The sequence below is a fragment of the Apodemus sylvaticus genome, chromosome 3, assembly GCF_947179515.1.
Source record: "Apodemus sylvaticus chromosome 3, mApoSyl1.1, whole genome shotgun sequence".
NCBI classification, from domain to species: Eukaryota; Metazoa; Chordata; class Mammalia; order Rodentia; family Muridae; genus Apodemus; species Apodemus sylvaticus.
Genome location: NC_067474.1, coordinates 160,811,419 through 160,831,064, shown reverse-complemented (window position 1 = coordinate 160,831,064; position 19,646 = coordinate 160,811,419). Strand labels below are relative to the sequence as shown.

General features: G+C 37.3%; 3 protein-coding genes across 35 annotated transcripts in view; 2 read left to right on the top strand and 1 right to left on the bottom strand.

Moving 5' to 3' along the window:
• LOC127681600 (oocyte zinc finger protein XlCOF6-like) overlaps positions 1-19,646 on the bottom strand; it is a 1,434,619-nt gene that overhangs the window by 304,705 nt on the left and 1,110,268 nt on the right. For 2 of the 30 annotated variants that reach the window (XM_052178000.1, XM_052178001.1), the window contains 2 exons: positions 16,981-18,531; positions 7,756-7,847 (listed from right to left, as the gene is read on the bottom strand). The exons of the other annotated variants lie outside the window; for them this stretch is intronic. In XM_052178000.1, the coding sequence (XP_052033960.1) occupies positions 7,756-7,847; positions 16,981-18,531 (1,643 nt within the window). The remainder of the gene's footprint in view (positions 1-7,755; positions 7,848-16,980; positions 18,532-19,646) is intronic. 30 annotated transcript variants of the gene reach the window in all.
• LOC127681617 (oocyte zinc finger protein XlCOF6-like) overlaps positions 1-19,646 on the top strand; it is a 1,149,846-nt gene that overhangs the window by 171,325 nt on the left and 958,875 nt on the right. The window lies entirely within an intron of this gene.
• LOC127681640 (zinc finger protein 320-like) overlaps positions 1-19,646 on the top strand; it is a 258,929-nt gene that overhangs the window by 163,293 nt on the left and 75,990 nt on the right. The window lies entirely within an intron of this gene.

The window sequence follows — 19,646 nt, the reverse complement described above, 5'->3', positions numbered from 1 at the left end:
GAGGTTATAAACCAAATTGATTTAGCAGCAGTCTACAGAGCATTTCACCCTAAACTAAGAGAATGTACATGCTTCTCAGCGCCTCATGGTACCTTCTTCAAAACTGACCATATAATCAGGCACAAAAAAACCTTCAACTGATACAAGAGGATTGAAATAATCACATGAACCCTATCAGATCACCACAGGGTAAGGCTGTTCTTCTTTTAGAAGTTTTACTTATTATATGTAAGTACACGGTAGATGTCTTCACACACCCCAGAAGAGGACATCAATCTCATTATGGATACCCGTGAGCCACCATGTGGTTGCTAGGATTTGAACTCAAGACCTTCGGAAGAGCAGTCAGTGCTCTTATCCACTGAGCCATCTCTTCAGACTAAGGCTGGTCTTTATTAATAACAACACAAACAACAGAAAACTCACATAACCCTGGAAACTGAATAACTCCCTACTCTATGATAAATTAGTCAGGTAAGAAATAACAATAGAAATTAAAGATTTCCTGAAATTGAATGAATATGAAGACACACCATACCCTAACTTATAGAACACTGAGTGCCCTGGTAAAGCCGTGGGAGAGATCCTACACTAGCAACTCAACAGCATATCTGAGAACTCTAGAACAAAAAGATGCAAACATACCCAAGAGGAGTAGATAACAGCAAATAGTCAGAGATGAAATCAACCAAATAGAAACAAAAATAACTATACAAATAATCAAGAAAAACAAACAATGTTTTGTTTTTTTTTTGTTTTTTTTGCAAAAAGCAAAAAGATAAACTCCTAGCCAAACTAAAGGGCCCAGAGACAGTATCCAAACTAAAAAAACAAAAATGAAAAGAGACACATAACAACACAATGGAAGACATTCCAAAAATCATCAGATCCTACTACAAAAGCCTATATTCAACAAAACTATAAAATCTAGATGAAATGGATGGTTTTCTAGACAGATACCATGTGATGATATGACAGTATACATAAACAATCCCAAAAATTCTAGCAGAGTTCTTCTATAGCTGATAAAAAAAACTTTGACAAGGTAGCTGTATATAATTAACTCATATAAATCAGTAGTCTTCCTTTATAAAAAGGATAAATGGGATGAGAAAGGAATTAGAGAAACAACACCCTTCAAAGTAGTCACAAATAATGTAAAAAATCTTGGGGTAACCTCTAAGCAAACAAGTGAAATATCAAGAACTTCAAGTCTCTCAAGAAAGAAACTGAATAAGACCTCAGAAAATAGAGAGATCTACCATGTTCATGAATTGGTCAAAGTAAGATAGTAACAATGCTCATCCAACCAAAAGCAATCTACAAATTTAATGCAGTTACCATCAAAATCCCAACAAAATTCTTCAAAGATATGGAAAAACAAATTCTCAAATTCATCTAGAAAAGCAATAAAACCCAGAGTAGCTAAAACAATTCTTTTTTTTGTTTGTTTGTTTTTTTGTTGTTGTTGTTTTGTTTTGTTTTTTTTGAGACAGGGTTTCTCTGTATAGCCCTGGCTGTCCTGGAACTCACTCTGTAGACCAGGCTAGCCTCGAACTCAGAAATCCGCCTGCCTCTGCCTCCCAGAGTGCGCCACCACTGCCCGGTGTAAAACAATTCTTAACAATAAAAGAACTATGGGAAATTACCATCCTAGACTACAAGCTACACTACTCCGAAATAGTGATTAAAACAACATGGTATTGGTACAGAGACAGACAGGCTGAACAATGGATAAGAAGTAAAGATCCAGAAATAAAATCACATACTTATGGACACTGGATCTTTGGCAAAGAGGCTAAAAATATGCAACAAAAAACAGAAAGCATCTTCAATAAATGGTGCTGGTCTAACTGGCAATCTGTATGTAGAAAAAGGAAAATAGATACATACCTATCACTGTGCACAAAGCTCAAGTCCAAGTAGATCAAGGACATTAACATAAAACCAAATGCACTGAATCTAATAAGAGACAAATTTAGAAAGGGCCTCAAACTCCCTGGCACAGGCGGAAAATTCATATATAGAATTCCAATGGCTCAGACTCTAAGATCAATAATCAATAAATGTGACCTCATGAAACTGGATAGCTTTTGTAAGTCAAAAAGACAAACTAGCAACCTACAGGTTGGGAAAAAATATTCTCCAATCCCATGCTCAACAGAGGGCTGAAACCCAAAATGAAAAAAAAAAAAAAAAAGGATGTAAGAAGATAACCATGAAGAAACAACAATCCCCCAAAAAAGGGGTATAGAACTAAATAGAAAACTCAAAACAAAGAATGTCAAATGGCTGAAAATCACTTAAAGAAACCTTGAAAGTAGTTAGTGAACAAAGTAATGGAAATTAAAACGACCTGGAGATTCCAACTTGTACAAACAGAATGTCTAATATCAAAACGTCATGTGGGCTTTGTCTCTGTTTAAAAGAGTTGCTTACTGTTTACACTTTTCTTTCTATCCAACAGGAAGTACTACAATTTGTGGTTTGTAGAGAATAGCTTAATTGGACACAAGTGTTTTGATAATAAAACCAATATTAAGGCTGGGCGGTGGTGGTGCATGCTTTAATCCCAGAACAGAGGCAGAGGCAGGCGGATTTCTGAGTGGGAGGCCAGCCTGGTCTACAGAGTGAGTTCCAGGACAGCCAGGGCTATATGGAGAAACTCTGTCTCGGGAGGCGGGGTGGGGGGCGGGCGAACAACATTAAGGCTGAAAAATCATAAGAGTTTAATATACTAATAAAATTAAGTGCTGAAATTATTACGTGTATAGAAATATTATTGTTTATTCTGAATACTGTTTTTCAACTCAGATGTTTGCAATTAAAGCAATATAAGAGGTATGGAAAGACCTCAAAAAATATAGTACTGGATATTCTTCCAAAGAAACCAGAGAACTGTAAAGTAAGTATCATGAAAAAGTGATTCTAACCACAGCTTTCCTTATTCTAGTGGTCTCTTGATATTTCAATGAGTTTACATAAACAGAATGTAAGAAAATTCAAATAATGATTCAGGAATTCAACAAGTGTAGTCTTACCCACAAACAATAGATTGATGTAATTCTCCACCATCACATCCATGTACAATGCCCGATGAGCAAAACTGAGACATTCCCATTCCTCCCGTGAGAAGTCCAGAGTCACATCCTTGAAGTTTAACAGACCCTGCAATGGAAAACTACTTATTTGCTACTGGACAAAATTGTTTTCCTATGTTAATAAAAAGCCCTTAAGAATAGGAGATACTTTCTAATACAGAAGAGGAAAGGAACATATTGAAGGACAAATGTTTTCTAAGTTTTATGGAGATGCGTCTGAAGTTATGAATTACTGCTCTTCCATAGACAATCTATACAATGACTTACTACAATGCTCTAATTCATTAAGGCTCTCACCTTCAAGAATTTTCTGTGGTTTTCTGGGACGTTAGCAGCAAATGAAAAATTTACAACCAGCTGTACACTGAAAATTTATGTGTGCAGTTGGGATTGTATAATATCTTTTAAAGTTCTCTACTATGAAATTTGTTTCCCAGAATCCTCATGTCACTGCACAATGTATTTTACACAGTTCTTTAAAATGCATTGATCTTTGCTGAGCACCACTGGCAGGGAGAATATACAGCACATACACATAATTTCAGGCAAATGTAACCAATATACATCATACAAAAAAAAAGATGTTTACTCTACAAAATTTACTTTCCTAAAATACATAGACTTCCTTGCATTTATATCTCTCTGAGAATGCCTGATATAGTCACCTTAAAAGCTGCAAACATTTGCAGAACATACCATGTGCATTTGGTATCTTTATTCATTAAGGTACTTTTATGAAGTATTCATTGATATTAAATATAAAACCAGTGTCAAATCACAGATGGTCAAGTTATAATGAGGAATAATATGTATCCAATTATACAATGTCCACCTTATTCAAATATGGACACTAGTTCAGTCCTGTGTAACGATGTGTCTCACATGACTGTATTGCAGCACATCTGTTTGACATTTTGAGGCCCATGTAAAAGTCTACAAACTTTACATATAAAAATAAAACAAATAAATAAATAAATAGGTAAAATATGAAATAGAAAACTAATGAATGGAATAAATGACCAAGTTTTTTTCTCCCTTAAAGAGAAAAAAATCACCGGGCGGTGGTGGCGCACGCCTGTAATCCCAGCACTCTGGGAGACAGAGGCAGGTGGATTTAGTTCGAGGCCAGCCTGGTCTACAGAGTGAGTTCCAGGACAGCCAGGGCTACACAGAGAAACCCTACCTCAAAAAAAAAAAAAAACAACAAACAAACAAACAAACAAACAAAAAAAAACTCCACAAAAAAACACCCAAAACAAAAACCCAGAAAAAAATCTACAAAGTCATAACATATATAAAATTCAAAATGACACATAGGATCAAATACTTAAGGGAATTATTTTATGAAAGTATATTCTTGACCAAGAATTAGAATAACCAGGGTTGGGGAAATGGCTCAGGGTTTAAGAGCACTGACTGCTCTTTCAGAGTACCTGAGCTAAATTACAAGCAATCAAATTGTGGCTCACAACAATCTTTATTGGAAATCTGATGCCCTCTTCTGGTGTGTCTGAACACAACAACAGTGTTGCTGTGGTGGTCCAGTATAACCTGTAAAATGATATTTTACAGACAGAGGCGAGAAATGGCCCCTGGGAAAAGTGGAACTTCTTGTATATTCAGAAGCTGAAAATCTTACTTGGCAATTTACTATACTTTGAAAATTCTCCTCCTTCCTAGTGGCTGGGACATAGTATAACCAAGCAAATATAGATACGAAAGAATCCATCTTGTAGTCAAAAAATTCTGCTCACTTTGCTCCAATCATTTATGTAATTATGGTAGAAAAAGCATTCCAAAAACTCTAGTCACAGGTTCTTTCTCGTGGGTTTTGGTTTTTTTTTTTTTTTTTTTTTTTTTTTAAGTCATTTCCTTTTGGGGCAGGTGGATTCTGAAACAACCGGCACAGATATTTACATATGAAGAACCTTATATCCAGGTTAAACATTATGTCTGTAACAAATGAGCATCAGAAATATAATACTGGGGCATGAAAAAAATCCCTAAGAGGTAAATGCACTTGCGGTAACTTCAGTCTCAAGGGTTTGATACTGAACCCAGGAATCTAGGCTCATAATGTATCATTCATTGTACATAAAAACATGCAGATGCTCAATTATATACGTAAAAAATATTGAAAAAATAAAAACATCAACACAACCCTTCAGTTTTACTGGTACAACATGCCATTTCAGGGAAGAAGAAACACAGTAGATGAACAATTCTTCCTTCTAAAGAAGAAAAGGGAACAAAATTGGAAAAGAAATTCCAAACAAATGATCCCAAACAACAAGCAAGAGTAGCCATTCAAATATCATAGAAAACTGACTTTCAACAAAAAGTGATTTAAAAAAAAATGAGGAAGGACAATACTTCATTCACATCAAAGGCAAAATCTACCAAAAGAAACTCTCAATTGTGAACATCTATGTCCCAAATGCAAGGACGTTCACATTTGTAAGTGAATCTTTACTAAACATCAAGGCACATATTGAAAGAAAGCAATCACAGGTAAGGACAGAGGGACCTGGGAGTGAAAGGGCCTGGTGGGGAGTGGGGAAGAGGAGAACCTGATGTGGTGTTGGGTGGGGGAAAAGGACTGAAGCCCTGAAGGCCAGAAGAAAGAATGGAAACATGCAACCTCAGGAGGTAGGAGGTTGCAGGGACCCTCCAGAATGCTCCAGAGAACTGGGAAGTGAGAGACTCTCAGGACTCAAAGGGAGGGACCTTAGATTTAATACATGACAAAAGGGAGAAGGAACTTAGAGCTCATTTCCAGCAGAAAGCCAGGGCATCAATTGAGTGTGGGGGTTGCCATACCACAGTCAAAACTCTGACCCATATTTTTTCCTGTCTTAAAGAACTGCAGGGATCACAATGCAGAAGACACTGGGTAAAAGAAGATACAGCAACAGGCCCAAAGTGGGTTCCAGCTCAAGAAGAACTCACAAGGCCAGACACTGTTACTGGAGCCATGGAGTGCTTATAGAGAGGAACCAAATTTGTCCACACTCCAGAAAACGCAAGAAGCAGCTGAAAGAGTCAGATTCAGATATTTGCACGCAATCAATGGACAGAAGCTACTGACCTCTCTGGCTGATTTAGGGAAAGATAAGAAGAAGCTGAGGAGGAGGGCAATCCTGTAGGAGAACTAGCAGTCTCAATTGACCTGGACCCTCAGATCTCTCAGATACTGGAAAATCAACCATGCACCATACACCAGCTGAAATAAGACCCCCAACATATACACAGCAGAGGATAGCTGGGGCTATGTTCAGTCAGAGAAGATGCACGTAACCCTCAAGAGACTACAGGCCCCAGGAATTTTAGAGATCTGGTTGTGTTGGCACATGGGTAGTAGGGTGGAGAAATCCTGGTGGAGATAGGGGGGTGGTTAGGAGGAATGCCATATGAACAATCACAGGGTGGATTGCAGGGGGTGGTAAAATCTGAAGTATAAAGACATAAATTAATTAATTAATTAAAGATAAAAAAATTTTAAAATAAAAAAATACTGCAATCTGGATCAGCTCACAAACATACAGTGTTATGATAGAAGAAATACACATATTCCTGCCATCATCTGTGCCTCTAGGAAGCTAATATTTTTACTTTTAGGATTACAGACAGTGGGCTCCTATAATTTTATCCTTCTACTAATTGTTCTTTGCCAGGAGCCATTCTCATAGAGATCTGAAAACCCCCTCCTCTCAGCAATTTCTAGCTTGCTTTCTCTAGGCTACCGTTAGAAGGAAATGTACTAGTTTAAAGATTAGCCAAGTAAGCTAGATGGTCAGTACATACAGAGCTCACTCGAGTGGGCTCGAACAAATGAAGCTCACCTGTGGTTAGGTCACCATAGGAACTCCTTTCCACTTCACCTCCTCATGATCAAAATATGATGCGAAGTTCCTACTGCATCTGCCAAATCTTCCCTGAGATCCTGAGAGACAATTCTGAGAAACTGTTCCTGAAGAATGATGCTAGCCCCCTGAGATTGTTCCCCAAATACAATGACTTTTCTCCTTCACCACTCCCCACACCTGCTTGCCTGCCTTTATAACGCTGTGTGTGAAAATTAAAGTTTGACAGCTTGATCGGAATACTGACTTGTTCTCCGCCTCTTTGTGTTTCTTGCCCCACCCTGCCTTCTTCTTAGGTAGTTCCAGAAACCTGGTTGACTGTCCTGCGGGTCGTGACAGTTCTCTTCCATATATTGCTCATGACATCGGTGTCAACATATTTCTATATCCACATCCACAACCTTTTGTCTGGAACCCTGAAATATCTGAAATGCAACTTATGTGACACATGAGACTTTCCTTCCACATTAAAGTAAAAGTACCCAACCCCATCTAATGTAGACGTTAGCCATCGATAGAGTTTTCAAGAATCATTTACAATAGATTCTCTTTGAGAGCTGCAAGTCTTCAGTCCATGGAAATTGGATGTCCACACAGTTGAAAGTCCAGTGAAAGTATAATGGTGTTATGTAAGTGAAGGGTCTAAACATTAATTTTTCAAAACTCCATAAGAAAATGAAGATCATATAAAATAAGACCTTTACATAGCATTATCATATATACATGATAAAACTTTTGAATGGTTTGAATGATAAAGAGATTTCAAAAAGTAATGTGGACAGCACACTGACCTGTGGAGTGTTTACCAGAGAAGCACTCATTCTTTTTGTTGTTCTTCTCCCAGTTTCAAATATTGGACCTCTCCTTGAAATTTCACAACACGCTTTGAGAAACACAAAGATGAAATAAATAAAAATCCATTATGGATAAGGCTAAACCACATAAAAATACATTAAAAGTAAAATAATACTAGGAATTTTTTTTCAAGATTGATTTATTATATGTAAGTACACTGTAGCTGTCTACAGACGCCAGAAGAGGGTGTCAGATCTCATTATGGATAGTTGTGAGTCACGATATGGTTGTGGGATTTGAACTCAGGACCTTTGAAAGAGCAGTCAGTGCTCTTAACTGCTGAGCCATCGCTCCAGCCCCACCAGAAATCTTGTCAACATTTCTATAGACATGAGAGCATGGAGTGACATATTTAGTGTGGAAAGGAATATGAGTATAATCTGATGCATCTTTCTAACATCAACTAGCACCAGACAAAAACAGAGAGCACATGTATACCTGCTATAAAACACTATTACTCAGAGTTATTTCTGAGAATTGGTCTACTAGACTCAAGAACCCATGGCTACTGTCTTCCATGATCGATGCCTAGAATTGAATGGCGTTTCATAAGCCATCACACTAGAATATGATATCTGATCCTTTGATGTGATTCCACTTCATCCTACCATTTAGACACAGTATATTCACTTTCCATGTATGCCTGTTGTCTTGGAGTACAAAGATTCTATCTGCCAAATATCAGGGTTTTGCAAAAGACTAAGTTGTCATCAGATTTAGTTATAGCCATTTTCATCATCATCTAAGGTTTTCGACTCGTTATGAGAAAAAAATGTGTATTTCCAATTTACTACTCCTTTCAATATGGCCATGTTTTCTAACTCCGTTGCACACCTTTATATGCATTGATCTTGATCCCTTGACATCTACATGAATGCATTAATATGTGAAATATTGCAATTGAAGCCAGAAAAGTCTTTAAATAAAATTCAATTCTGCTAAAATTTTATGCTAGTTCTCCACTTTTCTAATGGTGTGGTAAATCTTCCTGAACATGCATATATATGAATCATGGCATAGTTCCAGGCTGATCTCAGGTTCTCTACCAGTAATGAATATGAATACAGAGAGATGGTTGGAGCCTTGCTGTTAATGGATTTAATCTCTGGTCATCACTCTTATAGGTTCACATGAGAGAAAGAATGTATGATATGGGTCACCTGGCATATATATCAAAATATATACATACATATATATACACACAAATACATGCATATGCTTATGCATGAATAAAAACAAAAGACTTCATTCTGAATGCTGAGATACTATTACTAAGGAAAGTTGTCATGACCATGGTATCAGCAAATATTCAGTGCTTTTTATGTGTATCATTGACCTTATATTTCTCTCACATCAACTGATTCTCTTGGCATTTAACAGATATATGAATGGTCTCTTTCAATGCCCCTGCCTCAGAAGTTTAGATTGGGAAAGCAAAGATGATGGAGTACCATGGATTGTCCTATAAAATTAATGAGAATTGATGAGGAAAACACTGATTTCCTAGGAACAATAAGCAAGTAAGCATTCCGTGACATCACTACAGGCCAAGGAATAAGCAAGTGGGCAAATCCAGGCCCTCAGTGTTCCTTCTAACATTGTCTGAGCAATAAACATATGCAGCACCAAATTCACTATTTCCTTTCAAAAAATCTCACTGTAAACTTGCACAGAAAATAGTGCAGAAAACAGAAAGAAGGGGAATGTGGTACAGTCATCACACAAAACTGACTTACCTGGATCCAAAAGCAACTGACCATAGAAATACACAGTGAGAAAAAACAATACAGGTGCAACAGTGTAAACTGTAAAATGTTTCTCTCTAATAGATGCAGAAAGTAAACTCAACTTGATTTTATTCGAGAGACTCAAAACAGTTTCAATAAGCACAAACTTAACAACACCAAGGCACAAACTATGTACAATCAGTGAGAGAAGGCTCACAACTCTGTCAATATATCTATGAAAGGCCTACAGCAAAATATCACAGTGGATCATTATGAAGGGTCTGAAGAAGGTGAAACAGAAGGAAAATCACTGACTCTAATGAAGATAATAGTGAACATCCCAAACCAATCACTACACAAGCTGAAGACAGCTGTCATCAATCCACTCTACTCAGAAGACAGATAAGGATGTGCAAAGCCTCGACACTAACTTATCACAGTGCAGTAGTGCTTACAAAGAGAAAGTAAGATTTAGAATATTTTCAATGTTTTCATAAGAATGAGGAAGGCAAGTTTTCTCAAATTCCAAGAAACATAATTCTTCAATTCAAGAGCTACAAAAATCCCAAAACAATATTTTTATTCGATGTATTTTTTATTTACATGTCAAAATGATTTCACCTTTTCTGGTCCCCCCACTCCCCGAAAGTCACATAAGCCCTCTTCCCTCCCCCTGTTCTCCCATTCACCCCTTCCCACTTCCTTATTCTCGTTTTGCCCTATACTGCTACACAGTCTTTCCAGAACCAGGGGCCACTCCTCCCTTCTTCTTGTACCTCATTTGATGTGTCGATTATGTTTTGGGTATTCCAGTTTTCAAGGCTATATCCACTTATTAGTGAGTGCATACCATGATTGAGAAATTAGACTCCAGAAAACCAAATAACCCTATTAAAAATGGGGCACAGAGCTAAACAAAGAATTTTCACCGGAAGAACTTCAAATGGCTGAGAAGCATCTTAAAAAATGTTCAACTTCATTAGTCATTAGGGAAATGCAAATCAAAACAACCCTGAGATTTCACCTTACACCAGTCAGAATGGCTAAGATTAAAAATTCAGGAGACAGCAGGTGTTGGCGAGGATGTGAAGAAAGAGGAACACTCCTCCACTGCTGGTGGGGCTGCAAATTGGTACAACCACTCTGCAAATCAGTCTGGCGGTTCCTCAGAAAACTGGGCACATCACTTCCGGAAGATCCGGCTGTACCACTCCTGGGCATATACCCAGAGGATTCCCCAGCATGTAATAAGGATACGTGCTCCACTATGTTCATAGCAGCCCTATTTATAACAGCCAGAAGCTGGAAAGAATCCAGGTATCCCTCAACAGAAGAATGGATGCAAAAAATGTGGTATCTATACACAATATAGTACTATTCAGCCATTAGAAAAAACGAATTCATGAAATTCTTAGGTAAATGGATGGAGCTGGAGAACATCATACTAAGTGAGGTAACCCAGTCTCAAAAGATCAATCATGGTATGCCAAAACAATTTTTAATAATTGATAAATCACTAAATAAGTTATAAAAAATATAAGAAAAATCATGTGTTTTTATATATTCATAAAGAATAATCTGAGAAGTCAGAAGACAATTCAGTGACTAAACAGATACTGGCTATGTTGACTTAGCATACAAACTGCTAAAAAGGACTTTGTAGGTTGATGTGTGTGTAAGGAGTCATTAATGGCTCTGGCTAGATACTGATCCTTGTACTGTTATACCAACCCATCTGATAATGCACGTATACCAGTGTAGTAGTGACAAATAGGTAACAGAAACTTTACTGGTTTGAACAGAGGTCAGCTGACAAAGTAATTATAGACATGACCCTGGAAGCTGATCAAAACTCACTCTAAAGATCTAAAGATCTAAAGATCACAGGCCCCAAAGTGGAGGTGTTTTGTTTTTTTGTTTGTTTGTTTGTTTGTTTTTTTGTTTTTTGTTTTTTTTTTGATTTGGTTTTGTCGAGACAGGGTTTCTCTCTATAGCCCTGGCTGTCCTGGAACTCACTCTGTAGACCAGGCTGGCCTCGAACTCAGAAATCTGCCTGCCTCTGCCTCCCAGAGTACTAAGATTACAAGCATGCGCCACCACTGCCTGGCCCCAAAGTGAATTCATAACTAACATACTGCTATATGTAGAAATACTAGAAATGCATTTAACTTATTGGTGCTTTCAGCCTAAGTTATACATAGTTTGCTTTATTTATTTGTTTGTTTGTTTCTCGAGACAGGGTTTCTCTGTATAGTCCCAGTTGTCCTGGAACTCAGTCTGTACACCAGGCTGGCCTCAAGCTCAGAAATCCGCCTGCCTCTGCCTCCCAATTGCTGGAAATTGCTGGGATTAAAGGTGTGCGCTACCACTGTCTGACACAAGCATAGTTTGTAAAAGGAAAACTGCCAATTGAGAGAGTACTGAGTAAAAAGCAAGCAATGGGGGAATAGGAAAAGCTCTAAAAGATGGAGTAAGTAGAGTTACCATGAAACAAGGAATTACGAATATGACAGTTTGAATACCCAGCCAAAAACCTGTCTCAGAGCATACATGAAACACAAGGTTATAATGAAAACCTGAATAGCTAGGGATGGGACAGAGAACGAAGAGACAGTAACTGTGCAAGCACTCTGGGGCACTTCTTGTGCAAAGGACACACTCCTGAAAATGCAAGCACTAAGGGGATTTAGACAGCATAGATTAAAATAAATTCTAGGATCTTTGTAATATCTAAAATAGCAAAGAAACCAGATAATGCAAAGACAGATGACAAGAATTTCTATAAAACTGAAATTGGAGATGTAGGGAAAAATATAATGATGTCACAAATTTACAACATGTAAAACTTGATGTCCTGGTTGTAGACAGCATCAAGTAGATAATAAAAAGTTGTCATAGAAATACATAAATTTTTAGGGAGTAATGAGGACAGTGTTTTCAAATCATGTCACTTTATGATTCTGGCCTATGACATACAGGCTGAGTATTGTTGTTATTTCTACCATCAACAGAACATAAATTCCTGCTCCAGTGACGTGCTGTGCTTTAAATTCAAAAGTAGTAGATACATAAATTGAATGTGTATCATGGAATTATTTTGTCTATGTGTACAAGGAAAATACATCTTCAATTTCATTGAGACTGAAAAAGACCTCCTTCTAGAATGGGAAGAATAACCTATGGTTGTACATAAATTCATCATGAAGGCAATATGAACACTAGGACTTTGATTTTAACTCTTACAACTGATATTTCCTCAAATACACACCTGAATCTGGATACACACAATTCCATACTTGAGGCTTTCAATCAAAGTTTACTATCACTTGGTTCATCACAATCCTTTTAAAGTAGACGAACTCAAATATTAATGTGTCATGTTCAGACACTGGGACTCTTGAGTACTAGAAGACCATAGCATTCAAGCCTAGCATTCGCTATGAAAGTCTCTGAGAGGCTGGGCGTGGTGTCGCACGCCTGTAATCCCAGCACTTGGGAGGCAGAGGCAGATGGATTTCTGAGTTCAAGCCCAGCCTGGTCTACAGAATGAGTTCCAGGACAGCCAGGGCTACACAGAGAAACCCTGTCTTGAAACACCAAAAAAAAAAAAAAAAAAAAAAAAAAAAAAAAAAAATTCCGGGCAGTGGTGGTGCAAACCTGGAATCCCAGCACTCTGGGAGGCAGAAGCAGGCGGATTTCTGAGTTCGAGGCCAGTCTGGTATACAGAGTGAGTTCCAGGACAGCCAGTGCTATACAGAGAAACCCTGTCTCGAAAAAACCCACATCCAACAAACAAACAAACAAAAAGAAAGTCTCTAAGATCGGATTACTGTACTCCAGGATGCATCTCCCTATTGTCAAAAATAAGTGCTGTAACAATGTATATCTCTTCCTAGTTGTCTTGTCCTATCCGTTACAATCAAAAGAGGTGATATTACATTAACATACAGTAGTACTAAATATTTATCCATAGATTAAAATCAGGAGAGCATGGAATAATGTTTTTCAAGAACTGAGAGAAAATAACTGGCAACTATAATATTAATCCAGAAAAGCAGCTACTAGTATTGACAATGTATAAGGTACATGTGAACTTAGTAATACATTAAGACATGTTTTTCAGTCAAAAACCTACTTAGATAATAAACTGATGAAAATTTGCGCAAAAGAAAAATACATAAATTTTTCATGAGGTCGTAGGAAATAAGATATTTCTTGTGAAGAATGAATGAATAAAAGTAGGAAATGTTCCTCACATACAGCATAGTGAAGCTCTATCCCACACTAAGAATGGAGAACAATATGAAGCATAATTTGCCACTCACAATGCCAGCAAACCTTGTAGATTAAAAATCCTAAGGATACAATCTCACAAAGAACAATTTCCTTGAACAATCATCAAAGAAGTTGACAATAAAATTCTTGGTAGAAGTCAGAATATATGAAACAGATATCTACTTAATAAAGAGTATTAATTTGTGAAGGTTAGTTTTCATTTCAGGAACAAATTCTGCACACCTAAACTGATCCATTATTATGTAGGGATATTTGAACCTGTTCCGACTTACGGTGTCGTTTGTTCCTTGGCACACAACTTGAATCACTATGGTTGGAAGGCAAGCAAGCCCTTAGTACTCACGTTAATACCAAACAACAAAAGGACGGTTACTGAGTAGAAGGAGGCACCCATGTTTGAAAGTGATGTCTAATTGAATGGAAGAAAATGTGAAATGTCACAGAATGATCTGACAGAACAGGTTATGCTCAACTCTCCTGAACTGAGAGATGAAAGGGAAGCTACTTAAGGGAGAGAAAGACAGTACAGGAGGAAGAGAATAGTAAAGGAACACAGTAGAGGGCATTAATAGCAGTACAGTACAGATGAGAGGGTAGAGCAACAGAGAGGGAGAAGGAAACACTTTTACTGGGAGAGTTTTACAAATTCAGATTTAAAAGATAACATGAGCTGTGCAGTGGTGGCGCATGCCTTGAGTCCCAGCACATATTCCACAGAGTGAGTTCCAGGACAGCCAGGGATAAATGGAGAAAGTTTGTCTGGGAAAACAAAAAGAAAAAAATAAAAAACAAGAAAAGAGAACATGCTAGGCATAGGTAAAGACAGAATGAGAAAGAGATAGACAAGATCCCACAGAGTTAAAAAAAATTGCTACAGTTAATTTAAGGCCAAGCAGAGCATTTCAGTGTCTCAGAGCAAAACCAGATTGAATAAGGCCTCTGGCAGAGGAATATGAGCTGGAATGAAAGGTACTTTTATAGCCCTGTGGAAAATCTGAAACTGCCTAGTAAAAAAAGCTTTCCAGAATGTAAGTAGAGAAGAAATATACCTCAGCATAGTAAGGAAAAAGAGTCTCCACCAAACAGTACAGAAAAGGTCAACAGTAATTATTCCACTCTAATCAGGACTAATTCAATACAGTGCATCAGTGAGAACACAATTCAAGGAATAAATATCGGGGGCTGGAGAGATGGCTCAGCGGTAAATGGAAATTGAAATTTTCCAGAATCATTAATCAGATAAGAGACTTATTGTTGAGGCTGTAAACATCTCTCCATTGTCTGTTTCAAGGATTATTAAATGAACCTAGCAGTACTATGGCTGTAAGCTTGCTCCTTGGAACAAAATTTTACATAACACAAATCATCATCTCTAATACAGTGTTTCCAACTTTCCTAAACTTTTCCTAGTGTTTCCTTGTTTATAAAAGTAACATACAATCCAAATTATTTTCATGTGGGCAGACTCACAGAGAGTCAAAGGATTGATTTCTCAATCCTAAGACTTTGGAAGTACATGTTTCATTGCTTTTAATCAATCCCTGTGACAGGGTCACCTCACCCTCCAAAGGAGTTGTTATCCACACACTTAAAATCACAAGTATTAAGTTCATGCTACAAATTTGCAGAAAATTGTGATGCCTCTATTATATGCTTCATGATAGATATTTCCTGGAGAGACATAACATATATTCATCTAAGATCCCAAGTGGAAACGGAAAAATAAAAAGTCAAACTGGATTAATCAATGAGCTTTACTGGATATACTTACAGGACAATGTGGAAGATCTTTTTGACGAGAGTTCGAGGGACTCATAGTAAATTGTTATCCTGAAACTTAAACCAGCGTTTGATAGAGATTATGAATACTGGATACTCCAAGCATATCTTTAGGAATCTTTATTTTTTTTTTAATTTTTTTGTTTTCTGAGAAGGGTTTCTCTGTGTAGACCAGGCTAGCCTGGAACTCAGAAATTTGCCTGCATCTGCCCCCAAAGTGATGGGATTAAAAGCATGAACCACCACTGCCCAAGCATGTAGGCTTCTCTATAGGATAAAGAACATCCTATTTCTTTAGGTGGCTCAGTGTATCAAATCCTCTTTTATGTATAACTTGTCTGAATTTCTTAATGTGAATTAAATATAAAGAATGCAGTCAGTAATTAAACAGTTTGAAACTTGGATTACATACTTTAATTAGGTTTCCTTTTGAATCATTTATTTCAGCTTCAAGGAAAGTGATATCCTATAAAAATACTATATTCTTCTGGCTTCGCTACTTGGTCTTTATCTTATAATATTTGAGGGTGAAGAAGTAAAACTTTCCTATATTGTCACATTTTCAGAGTATTTCCCCACAGAAATAGGTCACATTATCTAAGATTTGAACATGGCATGAAGGTTTTCACAAGTTTTGCATACTTATAATAATTCTGTAGCATAGAGATTTGCATTTATAAGGTATTTATACTATATGAGTTCTATGCTGAATTCTAAGACTGCCTGTGTCAGTAAAGCATTTGTCACATTCACTGCATTTGTAAGGTTATTCTCTTGTATGAATTCGCTGATGACACTTCAGACTAAAATTGTGCTTAAAGCATTTGTCACATTCACTGCATTTGTAAGGTTTCTCCCCTGTATGATTTCGCTTATGACTATAAAGATTGCATTTGTGGGTAAAGCATTTGTCACATTCACTGCATTTGTAAGGTTTCTTCCCTGTATGAATTAGCTGATGACTCTGAAGATTGCATTTGTGGGTAAAGCATTTGTCACATTCACTGCATTTGTAAGGTTTCTCCCCTGTATGGATTAGCTGATGACTATGAAGATTGCATTTGTGGGTAAAGCATTTGTCACATTCATTGCATTTGTAAGGTTTCTCTCCTGTATGAATTCGCTGATGACTACGAAGATTGGATTTTTGTGTAAAGCATTTGTCACATTCACTGCATTTGTAAGGTTTCTCTCCTGTATGAGTTTTATGATGAATTATAAGACCGCCTCTGTCAGGAAAGCATTTGTCACATTCACTGCATTTGTAAGGTTTCTCTCCTGTATGAATTCTCTGATGAACACTAAGACTGCATTTTTGGGTAAAGCATTTGTCACATTCACTGCATTTGTAAGGTTTACCTCCAGTATTAATTCGCTGATGACTACGAAGATTGGATTTTTGGGTAAAGCATTCACCACATTCACTGCATTTGTAAGGCTTCTCTCCTGTATGAGTTTTATGATGATTTATAAGACCACCTCTGTCAGGAAAGCATTTGTCACATTCACTGCATTTATAAGGTTTCTCTCCTGTATGAATTCTCTGATGAACACTAAGACTGCATTTTTGGGTAAAGCATTTGTCACATTCACTGCATTTGTAAGGTTTCTCTCCAGTATGAATTCGCTGATGACTACGAAGATTGGATTTTTGGGTAAAGCATTCACCACATTCACTGCATTTGTAAGGTTTCTTTCCTGTATGAATTTGCTGATGACTACGAAGATTGCATTTTTGGGTAAAGCATTTGTCACATTCACTACATTTGTAAGGTTTCTCTCCTGTATGAATTCTGAGATGAATTCTAAGACCGCCTTTGTCAGCAAAGCATTTATCACATTCACTGCATTTGTAAGGTAATCGTTCTGTATGAATTCTCTGATGGAAATTAAGACTGGTTTTATAGGTAAAGCATCTGTCGCATTCACTGCATTTGTAAGGTTTCTCCCCTGTATGAATTCGCTGATGAACTCTAAGACTGCATTTTTGGGTAAAGTATTTGTGACATTTACTGCATTTGAAAGGTTTCTCTCCTGTATGAGTTTTATGATGAATTATAAGACTGCCTCTGTCAGGAAAGCATCTGTTGCATTCACTGCATTTGTAAGGTTTCTCTCCTGTATGAATTCTCTGATGAACTCTAAGACTGCATTTTTGGGTAAAGCATTTGTCACATTCACTGCATTTGAAAGGTTTCTCTCCTGTATGAATTCTCTGATGAATTCTAAGACTGCATTTTTGGGTAAAGCATTTGTCACATTCACTGCATTTGAAAGGTTTCTCTCCTGTATGAATTCGCTGATGAACTTTAAGACTGCATTTTTGGGTAAAGCATTTGTCACATTCACTGCATTTGTTAGGTTTCTCTCCTATATGAATTCGCTGATGACTACGGAGATTGGATTGTTGGGTAAAACATTCGTCACATTCCCTGCATTTGTAAGGTTTCTCTCCTGAATGAATTCGCTGATGACTATGAAGATTGCATTTGTGGGTAAAGCATTTGTCACATTCACTGCATTTGTAAAGCTTCTTACCATTATTATTTTGTTTCAGCATAAGTTTATGTTTAGATGCACAATCCTTATCAAATTCTTTATTGTTATTTTCTTTCTTCCCTATATGTAGTCCTTGATTTAGATTAATGATAGAGCACTCTTTTAAACACTTTACACAGTCTTTATATTTAGAAACTTCTTTTGTTTTCCTAGTTTTAATTCTTTTCAGGTTTGAGAATTGAAGTGAGGCATCTCTGTGGTTAGTTTTATCAGGTGTACTTTGGGTGGATTCATTAATCATTTTGCTGAACTCATTACATTTATAAGACTTCTCTTGCATATTCACATGTTCATAGACATTGCACTCTGTGTCTTGATCTAAGACCTTCCGATGTCTTCCGAGATGATTTCCTGAAAACATACAAATAGACATATCAGGGATTGCTGTAGTGAGGAAAAAGAGGTTCAGTAATGGGTGTCTGCTGATATTTCAGGATAACTAGACCTTCTCAAGAATTTGTGCTTTAAAAACAGTTTTTTCTTTTTTCATAATTATTACTTGAATCCTCAGAAAACCCTCAATTCTGATCTACATCAACTGACAGGAAATAACAATATACTTCTAAATCTTGTTTTTAAAACTGCACTTTGCAGAAGCTAGGAGAAATAAGTGTTTGATCAGTACTGAACTTTCGCAAAGTAGATCTGTGAACAATTTACCTCTAATTATTTTTTATTAAAATTTGATTCAGAGTGACACTGCGTAGCTTAGCTAGAAATCAGTAATGTAAAATTCTGTACTGTTTCACCAAGCAAATTGCTATGACTAAGATCATGCTGTATCAGTAATAAACACAGAGACCACATGTCAAAATGTAAATAAACAAGTAACAACAAAATTCTCCAAAAAAAACCACCTCTATATCTACTTAAAACCTTTAGCATTGCTATAAAAAAAAAAAAAAAAAAAACCAACCAAACAAACAAACAACAACAACAACAAAAAAAAAAAAAACCCTAAAACCCTAAATGAAGAAATTACCATCTTGTCTGGGGACACTGGTCTTAGAGATGCTGGGAGGTCTGATACAGTCAGGGCAACTTGTAAGGAACCTTCTCTGCCAGTTAAACCCACTGGGAATCCCAGGGAACCCAGTGGTCTCTGGACCCATCCACCCCCAAACTCATGCATTCTGAATTCCACTCCCCTTTAGCCTGCTCCTTCTGCCTCAGCAGAAGGCCACATTGTCTGAACCTCTGAAAACACCAAAGTCTCAAGGAATCCAGGAAATTCACTGCACACAGGGCAACTCTTCTGGATCATGCAGGGCAACAGAACCCACAATCTGAAGACCTCCTAGGAAAACCCCAAGAAAAAAGGCAACAGCCCCACAGTCTAAAGGTCTGATTTGAGGTTTGCTATAGCCAAGTCAACTGGCCTGCCAGGAGACTGGCACCAACTCAGGGACACAAGAGGCAGGCATCAGTCAAAGACACTCAGACCACCTAGCATCGGGGATAATCAA